Below are 22,355 nucleotides of genomic sequence, written 5' to 3'. Positions count from 1 at the left end.
AAATCTCCCACACCTATAGGTCCTATAGATGTATAAACACTGAAACTGTGTCTGCCTTTAACGACTATTTGTCACAGATAGATTGGGAGCCAGTGTACAGCACATCAGATGTTAATGATAAATTTAACCTTTTTTTAAATGAATTTATATCTGTATTTGAAATGGCTTTCCCAAAAAAAACTGTCAGAAAGAACAATGAGGTTTCTTCCAGTAAACCATGGATTACTGGAGGTATAAAAATTTCTTGCAGGACTAAGAGGGAGTTACATGCCTCACTAAGAGTATCAAATGATCCCCTTGAAAGGTCTCATTTTAAGTTATATTGTAAAATTTTAAAAAGGGTGATAAACAAATCCAAGAGCCTGTATATTAAGTCTGAAATTGATAAATCTGAGAACAAAATAAAAGCAGTTTGGAATGTTATAAAGAGAGAGTGTGGCAAGAGTAACAAGAATGTTAATACCACAGAGATAAGCTATAAGGATGAGGTTATTCATAATCCTGTAACAGTTTCCAACATATTCAACAATCACTTCATAACTGCAGCAGAACAAGTAGGTTGTAACGGTTCCTTAAATGCTGCTACGCATTTATTACATAGAGCTAACCCTAACACGTATGACCCAATTTGTATTGCCCCAGTTACTATTACTGAAGTTAAAAATACCATCAAGGCCTTAAAAAATAAAAATTCCACTGGTATTGACAACATTTCACCAAAAATACTGAAGCATTGTAGTGACCACATATGTCAAGTCCTGTGTCACATTTTTAATGAGTCTATCCAGCAAGGTGTTGTCCCAGAGAGACTAAAGCTTGCCGTTGTGAAACCACTTTTCAAGAAGGGTGACAAAACTAATTTATCTAACTACCGTCCAATATCACTACTAAGTAGTTTCTCAAAAGTATTAGAGAAACTAATGTATACAAGAATTGTAGAACATCTTAACAGCCACAACATACTCAACAGAAACCAGTTTGGTTTCCAAAAAGGTAGATCAACTGAGCAGGCTATTTTTTCTCTCACAAATGAAATTTTAGAGTCAATAAATAATAAAATGTCACCTATTGGAATTTTTTGTGACTTGTCTAAGGCCTTTGACTGTGTGGACCACAACATTCTCTTACATAAGGCTAATTTTTATGGCTTGCGAGGTAGCATTGGTAGATGGATAGAATCATATCTGCAAAACAGAAAACAGAAGGTGATAATTAATGGTGCCAATGATAGTCCCATTTCTTCTGATTGGGGCACATTAAAGTGTGGTGTGCCTCAGGGGTCCATCCTAGGACCTTTGCTTTTCCTTATCTTCATCAATGATCTCCCACTTTGCACAGACACCGAGTGTAAATTTACTCTTTTTGCCGATGACACCACTATTCTGCTTGAAAGTCGAACTAACAGTGACCTAGAAAATAAATGTAATGCTGTACTCGTTGACATCCTACACTGGTTTAAGTGCAATGGACTAACTCTAAACATTCAGAAAAGTCAGTATATGCAACTTCACACATCTCAACAAGAAAATGAAGTATGCCACTTAAACTGTGGTAACCAAAATATACTACACTGTGAATCATCTAAGTTCTTGGGCATTCTAATTGATGGCAAGCTGAACTGGTCTGAGCATATCTTAGACCTACATAGAAGGCTCAGTGTGGCAACTTATGCTCTGCGTGTAATCACCCCCATTGGTGATGAGGACGCTACTAAAGCTGCCTACTTTGGTTATTTTCATTCTATCATGTCGTATGGCATAATATTTTGGGGCAACAAGCCTTTAGCCAAAAAAATATTTACTGCACAGAAGAGAGCTGTTAGAATCATGAGTGGTGTTCATCCAAGATATTCTTGCAGAAGTCTGTTTCATAAGTTACAAATATTAACACTTACCTCTCAATTCATATTTTCTTTGATGATTTTTGTTTCTAACAACCTATCTCTTTTTAAAACTAATAGTGAATGTCATGATCATAATACTAGGTCTAAAAATGATCTACACAGGGATCTGAAACATTTAAGTCTTGTTCAGAAAGGTGTTCATTATTCAGCCACAAAAATTTTCAACTCCCTTCCATCAGGTATTAAAGATCACATTAATGTCTTACCTACTTTTAAATGTAAATTGAGAGAATACCTAATGGTAAATTCCTTCTATTCTCTTGATGAGTATCTACAGATAAAGCAATGATTTTTTATACTGATAAAAATTTGTTTGCTATAGATCACATTAACTGTTTAATTTGGAAAATGTACTATATTTCCTTTTTAGGTATTGTTTTATATTACTTGAGCTATACCTTTGATTTGATTTTAACCTACAAACTTGTTCATAATCTTATGGTACATTTTTGTCATTTTATATATGTGTATTATTTGTTTAATTTGGAAAATGTACTATATTTCCTTTTTAGGTATTGTTTTATATTACTTGAGCTATACCTTTGATTTGATTTTAACCTACAAACTTATTCATAATCTTATGGTACATTTTTGTCATTTTATATATGTGTATTATATCTGTTGTATGTAATCATGACTCATTCCACATCCTTGTGATTTATCACAATACGGATTAATGGAATACGAAATAAATAAATAAATAAAAAAAAAAATAAAAAAATTGTTCTTTAAGCATACTGCTTGATATTTTATGGATGTCAGTGCTTCCAGTACTTGTTCTACAGTCATGTAATCATAAAAAATTGTGTCTTTCTGTCTGTTTATGAACAACACATTACATTTGTAGAGAGTCAACTGCCAATCCCTGAATCAATTGTAAGTCCTCCACAAGTCTTCCTGCAGCTCTCTACAATTTTCTAGCACTGTGACTTCTCAGTATAAAAAAACATCATCTGTGGAAAGCCTCATGGAACCTCTGACATTATGCAATACTGTATTTCAGCAACAATATTTGGATTAGTCACGAGATGACTACTACAGTAAGGAAAGTACTCAACACAGTGCAGGATTTCACCACTGAGTGTTATGACCATATCTGTACAGTTGATATATAGTGAAGGTTAATGTAAGATGTAAGCTTTCCTGCTGTTATAATATAGACAGATGGTCATTTATGAATATGTTCAAAATTGCATGGCGGGCTCTGAGTTAGTCACATTATAATCTGCATACTGGAGTTCGATGAAGGAATTTGTGATCAACTAAGTCATAGCTCTCAGTCTACTAAAAATGAAAATCCTACCACCCATCCTGCACACTACTGAAACTTCTGATGATAGCTTTCTTTCAAAGGGTGTAGTCAAGGTCCAACAAATATTGAAAACAAGATAAGAGCAATTCTTGCATACCCTTGCTTAATTCCTGTTTTTATTTTAAAAGATTCTCTGCATCCACTTTAATTGTTGAGGACAGTAGTGCTCATGTTGTCATGCAGCAAGTGAAGGATTTGTATGAATTTTGAGGAACATTCACTCAAGACTAGGACCCCAACTGAAGCATGAAAAAATCTCAGTTTTCAGAGAATTGGAACTAGACAAAGGATGAAGCTATTTGTAGAATGTTATCACAGGAATAAGCAATGTAAGGACACACGTTGTATCATAGACCTTTTGTAAATCTCGCTTCTGAAAGAGAAGGCACTATTCATGAAATTGCAGTTGACATAGTAACAAGGAAGGAGGTTTGGAGTTGACTGAATGTTGAAGGAAATAATGTTCAGTGGGAACAAGGAGATGGTTAGCATAGGCAGGTGGAATTCACAGTGACAGCAAAGCACCTGGTACTAATGGAGAACGAATTATGGAAAAGAAGTGGTTGTTGTCCCTAATATAGGAAATTAAGCTGCAACTACTGGACTGAAGCTACCGATTTACAAGATTGTCCATGCTTTCTGTGAGAACACAGCAGCCACACAATAGAATGTCCCAAATGGCTGAGTTTGTGTATCATCTTCCTCACCAAGCATAGTAAAAATATTCAAACAAAAGGCAGTTCCAACATTTGCTTTAAAATGTTTTCCTTTTCTAGGGCACTTGTAGTGGTTATTGTATTATCTCATATTTTTGCCTTGTCTTTGAATCTCTTTCCTTTAGTGTTTGACCAATGAATGGTTCCATGTCTCATGAATCTGGAATATTTTAAGTTTCTGCTGAAAAATATTTATTACCCTGTTTATGCTTATGTCCACTATTTTATTATTTTTCTATTATAATTATCAGGTTTTGCATTATTTCCTACTTTCCATGAAAAGTTTCATGTTTGATGAGTCTGACACAATTCAAGAAGTGCTGTAAATTGTTAATTTCCTGTATGCACTGGTAGTTTGCTATTTATTCTTAGCACTATGTTTTCGTTTTAATAGGAAATGCTGCAAAAACCATGTTCATAAATAAGGTACTCAGAAATCAAAGTACATGGGTCATTGTATAATTTAATTAATAGACAATTTTTCTAGAAATATTATATGCATAGTGTTCAACTATGCATATAACTTCTTTTTATATTTGGCTCTTGTTCAGCATATATTTTTGTTGTCCTGTATCTTTTTTATATGTACATTATAAGTTGCATGGAGCAAATAAATAAATTTTGATTGAGTTTTTCTGAGATAAAGTGAAGTATTGTGAAAGTAAGTGATATATGAATGTAAGTCGGAATTTCAGACTTAAAGCACTGTTTTTTTTTATAGCAGGTAAGAGATTTTGAATTGTGACAGAATACTACATCTATATGTGTGCAGTCACCTATAATTAAATGGTACAAAATGCTTTTAATATATTGCTATTTTAAAGAAAGAATGGGCTTACATTACACAACTTACATAAAAATATCCTATATGATCAAGCAACAAGTAAGTAGCTGAGATAAAAATTCACAGGTATTTCATATAGCCATTTAAAATAAATACATATGAGTACAAAAAATGAAAATTATCAATGTTATTACTGGTTGTGGTGCTACAGCTGTAGTTATCTAACTGACTGCATGTTTAATATGACAGCCAAATTCTTGCTATGGAATCAGAGATGGAACATTTTTAGTTTCTTTCATATAAAGCAATTCAGCATCAAAGAAACATACTAGTAATAATGAATCTATGCACAAGAGTCCATCTGGGCTGGGAAAAGATCTTGATTTCTGGGTGGAAAGATAACAAAAAAGCAAGTGTACCCTTCTGTTGTCGTGACAGTGACGAGATTTTTGTGAGAGAAGTGGCACTAGTAATGAATTGGTTCCCTGTTCCTTCTGTGTAACAACAGATTTATTCTCATATATAAAAACTACAATATGAATAGCTAGTACAATGTGAATATTTAATATTTTAGCTTTATGTGATGGATGGAACACAATTTTTTAAATCCACGATCACAAAAATCTTAGCCATTCTTTTCATACAAGCAATGTGTGAGTAGTATTATTTTCTAGAGAAGGCTTTTTAAACAATCTAGTTCAATACTTATTTTAACTTTTACTTTATACCTTTTTGTTCTTTAAATTTGACTCTCATTTATAAAATACTGTGTATACTGAGATGTAATGGCAAACAGTAAATTTTGTAAGATATTTTAAATTAATCTCAAGACAAAAAGTGTCCCATGCACTACAACTGATGTTTCATGTGCAGTTGCTATAAACTCTCACAAAACTGTTGTGTTTTATGAACACCACTTTTAATGGTATCTATTGGCCAAAGGCTGCTTTGTGGAACTGAAATACTAGGTGCAGTTATCCAGTAGATTCACTGAGTTGATCTGAATATCTTTTGGAAAATGGTCTGCTGTAAAGCTGTTGCAGAACCTTGTTATGCAGAGTAGAACTGTGTTGCTGCAGATGACTGCAACTCTATTTGTCCCATCTTAAACTGAAGCCGCTGAAGCCATCGCAGAAGGACTATGTTACTCAAGGAATGAGTCTCATCTGGAGGTGGCATTGCTGGTGTGACCACAGGTGGAAAGTTACGACATCCCTGAAGGCGAACATGCAGATGTCCTGGAAGCTGTGAAATATGGAAATAGCAATAAGCACTAATTACTACAGGAAACTCAAATAACTGGTTGCAAGGTGTGAATGAAAATATTGGACTTCATACGAGTCATCAGCGATACACCACAAGTTTGAAGATTATCTGGCAAAATTAAAGAAATGCATTGAGAGAACTGTAAATGCAGCATTATCTCAACGAATGTAGAAAGTCAAATAATACAATTTTTTTTACTCTTACCTGGATATGATAAGCAAACAGAACAGGACTCCAAATTGGCAGAAGTTTACTCAAAACAGCAGAGTTGCATTCAAGAAGAGCTTCTAGGAGGCTTAGAAAATGTAAATTGACCATTTCTGCCAACTGAAACAGCAACAAGTTTTATATAGCTATAGAAAAGGCAGGATTGTTTAAACAAGTGACAACACATATTATAAGACAGATGTCACAACTGAGAATGTATATATCATGCTAGAAACATGGCAAGTGGAAAATACTGTAGAGGAAGATTCACACATGATATCAGCTGAAGTATAAATCCACAGCATGCAACTTTAAGGAAACAGTGTGATCTTTTGGAAAATTGTGGAATACATGTGATGTGCAGGTGTGACTACCATACTGTATTAGAAGAAAGGGATCAGAGAAAGCAGACAGCATTAACTGGAGGTTTTGAACCTTCCTACAACCAGTCATGCCATTGTAAAATGTTTCAGTGACAATTGGTTAAGGTCACATTGACCCCCACCACAACACCTTTCAGACAGCCACAATGACCAGTAAGGATTGGAATGTCATCTTGTCAAGAGGCCATGGCAAGATACAGAGTGGGAGCACATACACTGTCATCAAAAGTATCCGGACACCACCAAAAACATATGTTTTTCATATTAGGTGCATTGTGCTGCCACCTACTGCCAGGTACTCCATATCAGCAACCTCCGTAGTCATTAGACATCATGAGAGAGCAGACTGGGTCACTCTGCGGAACTCACGGACTTCGAATGTGGTCAGGTGACTGGGTGTCACTTGTGTCACATGTCTGTATGCAAGATTTCCCCACTCCTAAACATCCCTTGGTCCACTCTTTCTGATGTGATAGTGAAGTGGAAACTTGAAGGGACACATACAGCACAAAAGCATACATGCTGACCTCGTCTGTTGACTGACAGAAACCTCCAACTGTTGAAGATGGTTGTAATGCATGATATGCAGACATCTATCCACACCATCACATGGGAATTCCAAATTGCATCAGAATCTGCTGCAAGTACTATGACAGTTAGGCGGGAGGTGAGGAAACTTGGATTTCATGGTCAAGTGGCTGCTCATAAGCCACATATCACACTGGTAAATGCCAAACGACACCTTGCTTGGTCTAAGGAGCATAAAACAGTGGATGACTGAACAGTGGAAAAATGTTGTGTGGAGTGAAGAATCATGGTACACAATGAGGCAATCTGATGGCAGGTTGTGGGTATGGCGAATGCCCGGAGAATGTCATCTGCCAGCATGTGTAGTGCCAACAGTAAAATTCGGAGGTGGTGGTGTTATGATGTGGTCATATTTTTCATGGAGGGGGCTTGCGCCCCTTGTTGTTTTGCATGGCACTGTCACAGCACAGGCCTACATTGAGGTTTTAAGCACCTTCTTGCTTCCCAGCATTGAAGAGCAAATCAGGGATGGCGATTGCATCTTTCAATATGATCGCACACCTTTTCATAATACACAGCCTGTGGCGGAGTGGTTACATGACAATAACATCCCTGTAATCAGATTGGCCTGCACAGATTCCTGACCTGAATCCTACAGAACACCTTTGAAATGTTTTGGAAAGCCGATTTCGTACCAGGCCTCACTGATCGCCATCAATACCTCTCCTCAGTGCAGCACTCTGTGAAGAATGGGCTGGCATTCCCCAAGAAACCTTCCAGCACCTGACTGAATGTATAGCTACAAGAGTGGAATCTGTAATCAAGACTAAGTGTGGGCCAACAACATATTCAATTCCAGCATTACTGATGGAGGGAACCATGAACTTGTAAGTCATTTTCAGCCATGTGTCCGGACACTTATGATCACATGGTGTAGTTTTCAGATATGAAGACCACTTGTGTCTATGAGTGAATGACCACAAAATGTTTGCATGTAGTCACTCTGGACCAGAATCAGGATTCCTTTTAGCCATTTATCGCATGAAGTAAGATAAGCGTTGTCTTTGGTACATGATTAAAATCAACATGACAGTGAATATTATTCATAAATACTGTTAATATACAAACATGTACTAAATACAATATATGCTAGAACACTGAGTAAAGTAATTAGTCAAGCATTTAAATACAATTAATAAATTAATATAAATAGATATACAGGATGAGCTAATAAGACAATGAATACACTTATCATCTGTGAAGCTAATAACAACAGCACATAAGCAGAATAATTAAGACCATAAGTACAGTTACTATCTTACAAAATGATATCTGCATTGTTTAGTTCATAAAATCCTATTGTACTGTAAAATACATGGATGAGAAAAAGCATTATGACCATTTGCTTAATAGTGTGTTGGAACACAACACAGCAGCAGATGTGTATGGCGTGGCTTTGACAAGTCCTTAGTAGAGTTCTGAGTGTATATGACACCAGATGTCTACGTACAAGTCATGCAACTACTGTAAATTACAGGTGAGTGGTTTGTGGGTGTGAAGCTAGTGCCTGATAAGATCCCAGGTGTGTTCCATCAGGTTAAGATCAGGCAAATTTCATGGCCAAGGTGTCAATGTGTGTGCAGTATCACACTCCTCAAACCACTGTAGTATGATTCTGGCCTTGTGAGACAAATAGTAGTCCTGCTGGAAGATAACATGGCCATCAGGGGAGACATCAAGCACACGTGTATCAATAATGCTCATGCAGTCCACAGCTGTGCTGTCATGGCGTTTTTGACTACTTCCACAGGCCCCATGGAGGTCTAAGTGAACATTCTCCATAGCACAATACTCCCTGCCATCCTACATCCGAGGTGCAGTGAATATTAATGTAATTCATCTAACCAGGAGGTATGTTTCCATCGATCCACGGTCTAATCTCAATGTCTTTCCAACCCACTGCATGTCATTGGATCAACATAGTGACATATAGAGGTCAACCACTCTGGAGCCCTATGTTCCACGGTGTGCTAAACAGTGTGCTTCATAGCATTTGTGCCTGCACCAATACTGTAATCTGCATCAGACCTGCTACAGGGTTGGCAAGCCTCTGACCTCCATATTCCATGATGAGGTACAGATGTCCAACACCTGGTCACCTACTTGCAGTTTCACTATACTTCAACCATTTTCTGTAGATGCTCATGACAGTAGCATGTTAAAAGCCAACTAGCTTTGGTGCTTCTGAGATGCTCATTCTCAGGTCCTGAGCCATAACAATATGCCTTAAGTTAAAGTTACTTATGTCTGTGAATTTTCCCATTTGTGGCCTGTATCATTGCAAGAATAATTCCCAGTTCACCTGTGCTCTGCTTATATACTTTCCTTACTGCATCACTTGCCTGAAAGTTCACCATGTAGCATTCAGTATTATGGATGGTAGTGGTCCTAATGTTTTGGCTCATCAGTGTAGGTTGTCTGTTAATCAGTTGTTCTGATGTTATAGCTATGTATTTCATCACTGTTAAAGAGTTTCATGTCAATATGTCTGTCAAAGAGAACACAGCTGTAAATGTATAGATTTACAATGCTCAAGTAGCCTGAGCATAATAAAAAAGAGTGCAACAATGCACCTTAAGTCTACTCCTACAAATTATCTGCAATAATCAGTTTTAGTATTTTGAAAATGTCAATAGTGTGAAGACTGTGTTGTCAAATGAAAAAGCAATATGAAATATGTGACCGGAGTACATTACTTCAAAGATGTCGGTCATCTCCATCTGTGGTGTGTAGTCAGTCAGGGGTCTCTCCTGCTAGGCTAAACAAATCTGTGGTGCAGTCTGTGTCCTCTCTTTGGAAGATCTGTTCCACCAGATCACAGAGTGTCCATCCTTCTGGAAAAGGTCTCAACTCACTTTTTGCACCTTACATATTAGATTTTCTTTACTGTAATTCAGATTGAACCAAAATGTCCATTGGCTATTTACTCAGCCAATTCTTACTTCCCAAGGTTGACTCAGTCAACAGGTAGCTAGTGTAATGGGCTCACAGGTGGGAGAGCAGTTTTTCTCCTTAAATAGATACAGGCTGCACTAGGAAGAGTTAAAACTACAGTGGTACCCAAAACTGAAACACTTATCATCAAAACTCTGTGGGGCCAATTATTATGGTACTGTTGCATGTGTGAGCATCTGCTCCACATTCATCCCTTCTTTTTGAGTTGCTATTAACTTGTGCAGTGAGTGAAGAAGGTCATATTCAGTGGTGTCATTGAGATGGGTCAGTAGTTTATCTGGATAGTACAATAAGTATTACCCCATATTCACAATGATAGTACCAGTTGTGGTATCCAGGAGATGAAACGTTGGTCCAGATATGTCATAAGTTGTACCATTGATTAACAAACCACTGCCTTGCAGCTGTAGTCATACTGTACCCCTTGGTTGATCTTGCTCATAATGACTTGCAACAACCACCTCATGCTCATACGTTGACTATATCTAATGTAGCTCTGCTTTTTGAAAATAGGGTTGCAGTGCCAGCACATCCCATGGTTATCCTTTTGCTCTGCTCCCCCTAGAAATAACTGCACCTCACATGGTTCTGTAACACTCTTGATCACTTGGGTCAGGCTCACACACAAACCCATTCTCTTTCTGTTACTTCCACAGTAAGGATAGTATGTCACCATATGCCCATCTACATAATCAGTTACACCAAAACAAATCTCATCTTAAGTACACTGACAAGTGAAACAAATCAAAATGAGCAATCTCCCAAAGCCCCATACTAACAAGACAAATAACTGAGAAAAAATAAAAAATTCAGAATGAAATATAACTGTTAACAGTGATTCTCCTAGATCCTGTATAGTCCTCTACATATAACAACAGGGAAATCCTCAATGTGCCATAAATCATATAAATCCCTTACTAATCATCATACAAAAGTCACCTAAAGGCACTACATGATTAATCTCCAATATTCCAATCAGTGTGATATACGACAAGACAAAATCACTTCAGATACCAGAAGTCTACAACATAATCCACTACATATTGCAAACATGGAAAAAACATACTGCTACCACAAATCACAAAAAATGTACATTCAGAATACCATAAAGAACCCCATAATTACCATCATCACCAAAAATTCACACACACAAAATTCTTCATTATCCAATCTATGATTCTGGTGATGCTGCCTGGGAAAAGGTAGCTGCAATTACTCTTCCTTCCCCTGTTTAGAATATCCAATGTACATGATCCACACCTGGAAATACACTATCAAGTATATGCAAAACTCCAGTTATGTCACCTGATGTCATTTTGTAACAGAATCTTGCCAGTTCACTTAAAAATAAAACACATTATTATGCTCCCCTCTTTCTAAGACCTTAATGTGAATGGAATTTTGCATGTGGCTTCAATGAGTGCTTCTGGTTCCCTATTCATCTTCTTACCCCCTACATTCCTCCTAGAGATTAATGCTACCACCTGCAGCAATGTTTCTGGTGCACCTTTAAAAGGATGAAAGCACCCCACATACACAATAGTCATATGCATAGGTAACTGTAATTTGACATGTACTGGCAATGGCATTTCAACAACTTGGTATGAATGTTGATACTGAGTGATGAAATTCTTTGTCTTACCTTCCTGGGTATACGGGCTTGTCAACGTTACCCATTGCCCTAACTAACATTCTTGTAATGTATTATTACGATGCCCCATTCTTTCCTGGCATTCAAGGGTCTTGGTGTTCACCTTTTGCACTCGCTTCCATAACTCCTTCAATACCCTAGTGAAGTTCCATACAGGTTTCCCATTCTTTCCCATCTTTGGTTTGATAACCTCATATGGTGGAGGTACTTTGCTTCCATACACTATCTCATATGGTGACAGACCTGTGTTGTCATATATTTTTGAATTATAAGCTGCTACCATCTATGATAAGAAAAGATCCCAGTCATTATTGTGGCTATTGAAGTAATATCTCAGCATCTTACTTATCCTGCATTCCAACTTTCTATTAGCCCATGGATAATAGGCTAGTTTGCAGTTTGCAAACATGTAACTAGTGATATAACTGCTTTGTCAGCTCTGACATGAAGTTGGTGCACTGGTCTGGGATTAGCATTTCTGGAACTCTGAACTTTAGCAGCTAATTATTTACCATCACACACACTATCCTGTCCACCTATTGATTTGTTGGTTTGGAGTAGTGATCAATGCCATACATCAGGAAAAATGATCTATAATAGTCAGAATGTAGCAGTTTCCCACTGGTGTCTGGATAAAATATGCTAAAATACCCATTCCTGTTATCTTTTAAGTCTTAGTTGTCTCTGGCAACCTTTGTGGCATGACTCATTGATGACTTAAATCTTCACATTGTGCACATGACACAGAATTTTTTACACACTGATCTACATATTGTTTCCTTGTTCTCCAACACTAACATTCTGTTACTCTTTTGTCTGTGGTTCTATGACCTCCATGCCCAGGTAATACATCATCATATGCCCCCTATCTAAAATACCATGGTTCTTACTCAGTTTTTGAATCACTTCAAAGTCAACCTCACTTAGCTGTAATGCCCATGTGTAAGTCTGCCTGATTCATCCTTCAAACCTAACAACCACTTCATTGCTGCATGATCTGTCAATACCTAATATTTATTCTCATATGGATAAAACTAAAAGTATGTCAGGATATGGTGGTCATGTATGTGTGAGGTGTGGTTGCTTGTGTGAATGAATGTGTATGTGTTTCCTTTTCTGAAGAAGAATTTGGCTGAAAGCTGATGTTTAAGTGTCTTTTCATTGTGCCCGTCTGCGACTCAAAATGTCACCTTACAGTGAGTACCAGTCTGTCTTTCCCTATGTTGTTGATATTCCAACTTGTAGTTTCCATTGCTATATTCTGGTTGTTTCCCTTCGTTGGTAGCAGAGGCTGAGATCAGCAGAAACTTCGTTGTACATATACACTTGCGGTTACACGTGTTCTGCTCTCAGCACAGTATTACAGTGTTTATATTTGTTCATTTATTTTTTGTGTAGATCATGAGCACTGTCGACACACACACACACACACACACACACACACACACACACACACACACACACACACACACACACACACAGGGTGAGGCAGCTAAGTCATAACATCCCTTATATCTCACCAACCATAATAGATACAAAGGTGCCCTTTGGACAGTGAATTGCAGGGACAGGGGCTACTTGGATACATCACATTTCATGTTTGTGCTATTTTTTATTACAGACATATGAGGCCATCTTTGGTTTTTTTAAATGGAACCCTATGTTAAATTTTAGCATAACATGATGGACTTAAAAAGACGGTTTGAAATATGTGAATATCATAATATTTAGGCAAATAGTTTTTGAGACACAGATATGTTCTCGTATTGTGTTCGTCCCTTAAAGCAGCATTGTCCAATATGACCTTTCCTGTTGACCACTGAGGAACTTAACAGTGAAGGCATTGTTTTCCTGCTTCTCGATAACGCCGCAAGGTGATACACGAGGTAGCTGGAGAAAAGGGTATAAATGTGCTGCTGGGGTAATGAGACATCGCATTTCTGTCACAGTTCCTTGGAGCAGACATGTACACCAACGAAGAAAAGTTATATATACTTCTAGTGTATGGTGAAAGCAGAAGAAATGCTGTTAGAGCAATAAAGCAATATGGAGAGCTGTATCCTGATCGTGAGCCTCCTATGCACGAGCTTCTTGCACATATTTTCAAGAAGCTACTTGAATAGGGATAATGGAATGCCATACAGTGGACAAGGCAGAAAACTGCAGCTGGTGAGGTACATGAAGACAGCGTTCTAGCGTTCACACATAACGCCCCTACTGTTTCGTTACAACGTATCGCCTCGGAATGTGGTATAAGTCAGAGAAGTGTTCAATGCATATTCCACTGGCATAGATTTCACCTGTTTCACCTCTCATTACATCAAGCACTCACTGGTGTGGATTTTGAACAGCACCAGGAATTTTGCCAGTTTGCTCTGCAGTGCCTACAAGATGATCCAACATTTTTTCAACGGGTGCTTTTTACTGATGATGAGACTTTCACCAACCACGGTAATTTGAATTTGCATAATATGCATTACTGGTCAATAGAGAAGCCTCATTGGCTTTGACAGGTACAGCATCAGCAACCGTGGAGTGTGAACGTGTGGTGCAGCATCGTCAGAAATGTCATTGTGGGGATGTACTTCATTCCGGGTATACTGAATGGCAATAACTATGCACAATTCCTGTGAAACATTCTGCCCATTTCGCTGGAAGAGGTACCACTAACTACACGTCAGTGCATGTGGTTCCAACATGATGGCTGTTCTGCTCACTCTTCCCGTGGGGCTACAGAGCTGCTAAATGAAAATTTCCTGGATTGTTGGTATATTAAATGGCAATAACTATGCACAGTTTCTGCAAAACGTTCTGCCCATTTTGCTGGAAGGGGTACCACTAACTACACATCAGTTCATGTGGTTTCAACATGACGGCTGCCTTGCTCACTCTTCCCGTGTAGCTACAGAGCTGTTAAATGAAAAGTTCCCGGTTTGTCGAATGGGACGACGTGCTGAAGTGAAGTGGCCAGCCCGGTCTTCTGATTTGACCCTCCCTTAATTTTTTTCTGTGGGGAGCAATCAAACATAAAGTGTATGTTCAAATACCAACTATGCCAGATGATATGAAGCAACATATCATCGAAGCGTGCGCTGATATCTCATGTGACATCCTCGCAGCCATTCACAAATCATTCGAACGGCAACTATAAATGTACATTGCAGGAGAGGGGAAGCATTTTGAGCACATGCTTCAGTTTAGTATTGTATCATGCATAGTATGTATTTTGCATCTTTGTGTGTATTTTCTTCGTATTGTGATCAATAGTAAATATTTTCAAATAAAAAACAAATACATACGAAATAATTGTGATGAATAAGGGCCTCGTCATTCACATTTGTATTTCTGTTACTTAAAATATATTAAAATCTTCTAGTAATTTAATACTGTATGTTGTCTACTACTTTGGTATCACAGTTGTGAAATAACTGAATAATATTTGCGTGACTCCATCAAATAATTTTTGTGCAAAATATCGCAGTATATAATACTATTGTTGAGTAAATGGGTGTGTTTGTGTAAGGATGGACTCGCAACGTTTACCATGTACTCTGCACAAAAGGAAAGGTCACATTGGACAATGCCACTTCAAAGGATGAACACAATATGAGAATATATCTGTGTTACATAAACTATTTGCCTAAATATTATAATATACACATATTTGAAACCGTCTTTTTAAAACCATCATGTTACGGTAAATTCAACATAGAGTTTGATTTGAAAAAACCAAAGTTGGCCTCATACCTCTGTAATAAAAAATAGCACAAACACGAATTGTGACGAATTCAAATAGGCCCAGTCACTGCAATTCACTGTCCAAATGGCATCTTTGTTGGGGAGATACAATGGGTGTTATGACTTAGCTGCCTCACCTTGTATATATATAACAATAGGCAATAGGCATCAGGGGTACTGTTAAAAAATGGTTTGAATCTTATCTGCAAAACAGGTCACAAGTTGTTGAGCTGAGGTCATCCAACAATCTTCACAATTTTAAACTCATATCTGAACCAAAACAAATTGAAATAGGTGTTCCACAGGGCAGCATTCTGGGCCCATTGTTATTTCTAATTTATATCAATGATATACACGCTCCAGACAGCTCAGCCAAAATTATACTATTCGCAGATGACACGAGTATTGTAATTAGTGATATAAAAGAATCATTGTGTACTACAGCAGAGAAAATGCTCTCATACATACAGTAATGGTTTTATTCAAATAAGCTGACGTTAAATATAAAGAAAACAAACTTTATGCAGCATGGAAGTAAGTGTCAAGTGGAAAATATGTGCCTTATGCTAGATAGCAAACAAATAGAAAAAGTGTGCACCATAAAGTTTCTGGGAATGCGAATTGACCAAGATTTAAACTGGAATGAACACAGTGTATATCTTACTCAGAAACTTAGCTTAGCATGTTTTGCCTTAAGAATAATATCCAAGGTATGCAGCAAAGAATGTATTAGAGCAGTGTACTTTAGTTATTTCCAATCAGTTGCAAGCTATGGCATAAGTTTTTGGGGAAAAACCAGGTCAATACTAAATAACATTTTTATTATGCAAAAAAGAGCTATTCGTATCATGACACACAGCCCACCACAAACTCACTGTAGACCCTTATTCAGACAACTAAAGATACTTACAATACCATCAATATATATTTTTAAATGCCTGGAAATGATAAGTAAAAATAACTGCGATCTCCAGAACAACTCAAGCTACCATGATCACAATACAAGGCATTGTAAAGACTTGCACATTCCATATGTAGCAAAAACTAGAAGTCAGAAACATGATAGCCACTTAGGAATAAAGCTTTTAAATACACTTCCACCTCAAATTAAAGAATTGAAAGGCAAAAATAATTTCAAGCATGAAGTAAAAAAATACTTGATGGAAAAATGCTACTACAGTGTAAATGAATACCTGTCTCAGACTGTGGATTGAAAGCTGTACTTATTTTTAAAAAATTAAAACTAATTTAATGATGTTTTCAACTTTGTAATTATGGTACTTAGGAAAAATCTGTTAAATATCCGTAATATGTTTTGTGTATATCCGTAATACGTTTTGTGTATGAGGCATAGTTCATGTTCTAAAATTGTTTATCATGAACACATACTTTTGTTTTTTGGGTAATAAGTTCTTGTACACTACTTATGTACTATGTGTATGTAATTTGTTTGCTGTTTGTGTATGTTTGTCAATTTATTATGTGTATGTGTTGTTATGTGTTACGTGTAATCAAACGACAAATCCTATTTCACATGTGTGATCTATTGGATGCTAAATAAATAAATAAGTAAATAAATAAATAATACATGACAAATATGTACAACTGAAACAAATGAGCTAATGTACCTTCCACAGGACCCAAGTGGAATGATCATTTTTTTAATGAACACTATAGGAAACAATCATTTTACAAACACTCATTTACTAAGATCACATTAATGCACCGAATTTAAAATTAAAAAAAAAAGTTTTTTATTTATTTATAAGGTAATAAACATATAGGACTACAACATATATATAGACAGTCACACACACACACACACAAATTGGTTCTACTGAGAAATTCATCAATGGAGTAGAAGGATTTGGCCACCAATAAATCCTTTAGTTTTCTCTTACACTGAATTTCATTGGTTGTTAAGCTTTTTATGGTTGCTGGCAAGTTATTGAAAATGTGTGTTACTGAATAATGCACACCTTTTTGTACAAGAGTAAGTGACTTTAAATCCTTGTGAAGATTATTCTTATTTCCAGTACTGATTCCATGAATTGAGCTGTTGGTTTGAAAAAGTGATATATTTTTAATGACAAATTTCGTTAAGGAATTAGTACCCCTAGTTCCCTAAACAGGCTTCTGCAGGATGTTCTTGAGTTCACACCACATATAACTCTTATTGCTCACTTGTGTGCCTGGAAAACTTTAGCATGGCTTGATGAATTACCCCAAAAAATAATCCCATATGACATTATGGAATGAAAGTAAGCATAGTATGCCAGCTTTTTCATTTTTATATCCCCTATGTCTGACACAATTTTGCTTTGCAAATAGAGATTTGTTAAGACCTTTCAGCAGTTCTGTTGTGTGCTCCTCCCGGTTGAATTTATTATCAAACTGTAATCCCAAGAATTTGACACTGTCCACTTCTTCTATCTGCTTGTCATCACATGTTAGGCATATACTCGTGGGACACCCCTTACAAGTTCTGAACTGCATGTAGTGTGTTTTTGCAAAGTTTAGTGACAAAGAATTGCCTAGGAACCAGTGATTAATGTCCACAAATATTTTATTAGCCGATCTTTCTAGGACTACACTTGATTTGCTATTTAGTGCAATGTTTGTATCATCGGCAAACAAAATGAACTTGGCATCTGGTAATGTTACTGATGAAAGGTCATTGATATACACAAGAAAAAGTAAGGGCCCTAAGATGGAACCTTGTGGGACCCCACATGTAATTGGTTCCCAGTTGGATGATGCCTGATAGCTTAATATATGTCTCTTTCCTAATAATACTCTTTGTTACCTGGCAGAGATATAAGATTTGAACCATTTTGCAGCATTTCCCATTACACCATAACATTCTAATTTACTTAAAAGGGTATTGTGATTTATGCAGTCAAATTCCTTTGACAGATCACAAAATATACCAGTTGCCTGCAATTTTTTGTCTAATAAATTAAGAACATTTTCACTGTAAGTGTAGATAGCCTTCTCAATATCAGAACGCTTTAGAAATCTTAACTGTGACGTTGACAGTACGTTATTTGTGATAAGATGGTTATAAAGCCAATTGTACATTATCTTTTCTAAAATTTTTGAGAATGCTGGCAAAAGTGAAATTGGACAGAAATTTGATGCTATTTCTTTATCTCCGTTCTTAAAGTAGTAGCTTAACTTGACTGGTTAAATGAATGGTTACACAGATAGATTAATATGTTACTCAACTCAGAATCACATTCTTTAATTAACTTTGTTGATATTTCATCATACCCACTAGATGTTTTTGAGCTTAAAGATTTTATGATGGACATTATTTCTGCTGGAGTAGTGAGGGTCAAATTCATATTATTGAAGTTACTTGAAATGGCTGGTCTGAGGTATTCCATAGCAGCATCTACAGAACCTGACAACCTCATATTTTCAGTAACAATTATAAAATGTTCTGCAACACTAAACACATCTGTCGCCTATGTATCATTTACTGTTAATGCTTCTTGCCCCTCTTCATGTCTGGTTCTACCAGTCTCCTCCTTCACTATATCCCATATTGTCTTCATTTTGTTATCTGATATGACTATCTTTCCCTTGTAATATATTTGCTTTGATATCCGTGTTACAGTCTTTAAAATTTTGCAGTAGTTCTTGTAATGTGCAATAGCATCAACATCAGAACTGTTTCGGATTGACAAATACAGTTTTCTTTTTATTTTACAAGATACCTCTATTCCTTGAGTAATTCATGGCTTCTTTGTAGACTTTGCTCTAACCTTGGTTAGTTTTGGGAGAAAACAGTGTTCAAATAAGGTAAGCACTTTATTAGCAAAAGTGTTATATTTTTCATTCATGCCATGAGGACTGTAAACATCACTCCAGTGAATGTCTCTGAGGAGTGTCCTAAAATAATAATTTTTTGGCTTATTGATTACACTCTTGGGCTCAGATTTAACAGATTTTATATCCTGTTCTGTATTAACATTCAACAGAAGGGACTGCATGTCATGGTCTGAGAGGCAACTGACTATTGGTTTTGCAGTATAATTTTGTTCATTGGACTTTTCTGTAAAGATATTATCAATGGCTGTTTGTGAACAATAGGCTACCCTAGTGGGGAACTTTACAGTGGGAATTAAGTTGAATGATAGTGTTACTAACTCAGTTAAGTTCTTATTGGGAGAGTCTTTAAGGTAATCTACATTGAAGTCACCAGCAATCACTGTTTCTTTGTTTTTGGTTGTTAAATGGGCCAGTACAGCTTCATGGTGGTTTATTAACAGATTAAGGTTAACTGCAGGTGCTCAATATACACTTAATATTATGAAGGATTTTTTGTGAAATTCTAATTCTGTTGCACATGCTTCCATATGCTGTTCTAGGCAAAATTTATGAATGTCTATGTTCTTAAATTTACGACAGTTCCTGACAGTCCCTTTATCCATTTGTGCTGTACAAAAGTGAGATGCTAACCTAAATCCTGTAACACTTAAAAGTTCTATACCAGTGGTCACATGATGTTCAGAGAGGCAGATTATGTCATCTATGCACATAATTAAATCATTAATTTTATTTCTCAGTCCTTGAATATTTTGACGCAATAAAGATAACTGACACTTCAAATTGACTGATTTAAAATTGGGTAGAGTTGAAATTTCTGCTGATTGTTGAAAATTCTTAAACATCTGTTTATGCTGATGTAATAAGCTAGAAATATGTTTTTTGGTTTCTTCCTCAAACTAAAGGTTTGGCTAAATCCTAACTTCTCTTAAAACTTGACATATGTTCAGCAGAGATATGGTGGGGCTTGGGGGGAGGGGTTGGGTTGAGAGTTGTGGTTTGAATCTTTGGAGGATAATGATCATAAAAGAGAAACTGGGAGGAGATGGTAGTGGTGAATGAGGCCTGACTAGTGGGTGGTAGTGAGTGGGTGAAATATGTGGAGGTCTGACTGTTTAGTAGGCCTACAGTTTTGCTTGCTGACAACCACGGAAGAGGAATTGCAGGAATTCTTTGTTTCCAGCAGGATCTCAATGTGACAAGTGTTGTGAAACCTGGAGCAGGCCTAAAAGAAGTTTTGAGAAACTATAAAAACAATAATCACGTGACACAAAGTGAATGCATTGTAATATTGGGCGGTGCAAACGATGTATATAAGAATGAACTAGTAGTAGCAAACAGAGCGCTAAGAGATGCGCTACGTACAACAGAGGATCAAAAAGTTATTGTTGTAGGCATTCCACACAGACATGACCTTACTGAATCTTCTTGTGTGAACAGAGAAATCCAAAAAGCAAACAGGATGTATAAAAAGATCTGCAAGACCACTTCAAATGCTTTTTTCCTCAGTATTGACGATCTTGAAAGACAGCACTTCACAACACATGGTATGCATTTAAATAAATGGGGCAAATGGCTGCTCAGTCAAAAGATCAAAATGGTAGTGGATATTGTTTCTCCTAGATGTAAGAAAAGTGATCCTATTCCACTACCACTGGTAAAGGACGCCTGCAAAGTATCTTCCCTACCATGTACTCCAGTTGCAGCAGTAACACAACATCAGGTATCACTGATTACAAAAGAATGTGCTGGGAGAGAGGAAGCTGTAACTACAGTTACAACAGGTAGAACACCTCATTCAGGAACTAAGATAGCAGAAACAGCAAAAGTGGCAGCATATTCAGCAACAAGTGTACCAACAGGTGATCCAGCTGTCCATTCTGCAGCAACATTTGAACTACCTACAGTGGGAACCCAGCCACTTAGATCATGCCATGAACAAGAAGATGCGAAGAGACCTCCAGGAGTAGAAGCAGTATCAAGTGTAGCGGGCAAACGGAAAACTGTACCTCCATTACGTCTAAATGATTTTTAAGTAGAAGGCAGCAAGGGGAAGAAGCCCATAAGATAAAAAGTGCCAAAGATTTAATAGCCTCTCAGCAAAATAGTGCATCTGTAAAGAAAGACAGGTTTGATTTTATAATCTGTTATCTTAACATTGAAGGAGTAAGGGATAAAGAATTTATTGTCAATGACTTTGGATTAGAAAATAGGTTTGATATCTTTTGTTTAAGTGAACACTGGGCTAGTGAGAGTGAACTTACATTTATTAAATTTGATAATTATATTCTAGCCAGTAGCTACTGCTGAAAATTGCATTTAAGAGGTGGTGTGGCAATATATGTTAACAAGTCACTTAGCGGTACATTCAATAGATTAGATCTAGATTTTCTGTGTGATGAACAGAACTTTGAAGCTGCTGGTATAGTAATAGACAGTTTTAAGTTAGTTGTAATTTCCCTGTACAGGTCACCTAAGGGTATAACCAATGTATTTTTAGAAAAACTGGACCTGCTGTTACATGTACTTACAAATACTAGATGGATACATTATGATATTGTGATAGGTGGAGAAGTCAAGTGTGCTCTAGATACCATGAAGAAGGGAACAGTGCCAGGTGATGATGAGCTCAGCGTTGACATCCTCAAACTGGCAGGAGAGGTAACAATAAATCACTTGGCAAAAGTATTTACTTCCTGCCTGCACTACGTTTCAATCCCATTATCGTGGAACAAGGCTATGATTATATTGATACACAAGAAAGGAAGTATTCACAATATTAAAAACTACCGTCCTATCAGCTTTCTCTCAATTTTGTACAAAATTTTCACAAAGATCTTGTTAAACCGAATTAGTTCCACCCTAGACTCAGCCCAACCTATAGAACAAGCAGGATTCCGAAGCAATTTTAGCACTATTGACCACATTCTGACCATTAGTGAAGTGATAAGCAGAACGAATGAATACCAACTGCCTCTCTGCATTGCCTTTGTTGACTTTGAAAAGGCATTTGACTCC

The 22,355-nt window shown here is 36.8% G+C and overlaps 1 protein-coding gene across 1 annotated transcript in view; it reads right to left on the bottom strand.

Annotated features, from left to right (window-relative positions):
• Nucleotides 1-4,859: 4,859 nt before the first annotated feature.
• LOC126248502 (protein unc-79 homolog) overlaps nucleotides 4,860-22,355 on the bottom strand; it is an 875,350-nt gene continuing 857,854 nt past the window's right edge. Inside the window, exons 50-51 of the mRNA XM_049949540.1 lie at nucleotides 6,186-6,308; nucleotides 4,860-5,960 (exon numbers count right to left, since the gene is read on the bottom strand). Coding sequence (XP_049805497.1) covers nucleotides 5,766-5,960; nucleotides 6,186-6,308 — 318 coding nt within the window. The 3' untranslated portion in view covers nucleotides 4,860-5,765. The remainder of the gene's footprint in view (nucleotides 5,961-6,185; nucleotides 6,309-22,355) is intronic.

This window comes from Schistocerca nitens, chromosome 3, assembly GCF_023898315.1.
Source record: "Schistocerca nitens isolate TAMUIC-IGC-003100 chromosome 3, iqSchNite1.1, whole genome shotgun sequence".
Classification (NCBI taxonomy): domain Eukaryota; kingdom Metazoa; phylum Arthropoda; class Insecta; order Orthoptera; family Acrididae; genus Schistocerca; species Schistocerca nitens.
This window is presented reverse-complemented; position numbering and strand designations above follow the sequence as displayed.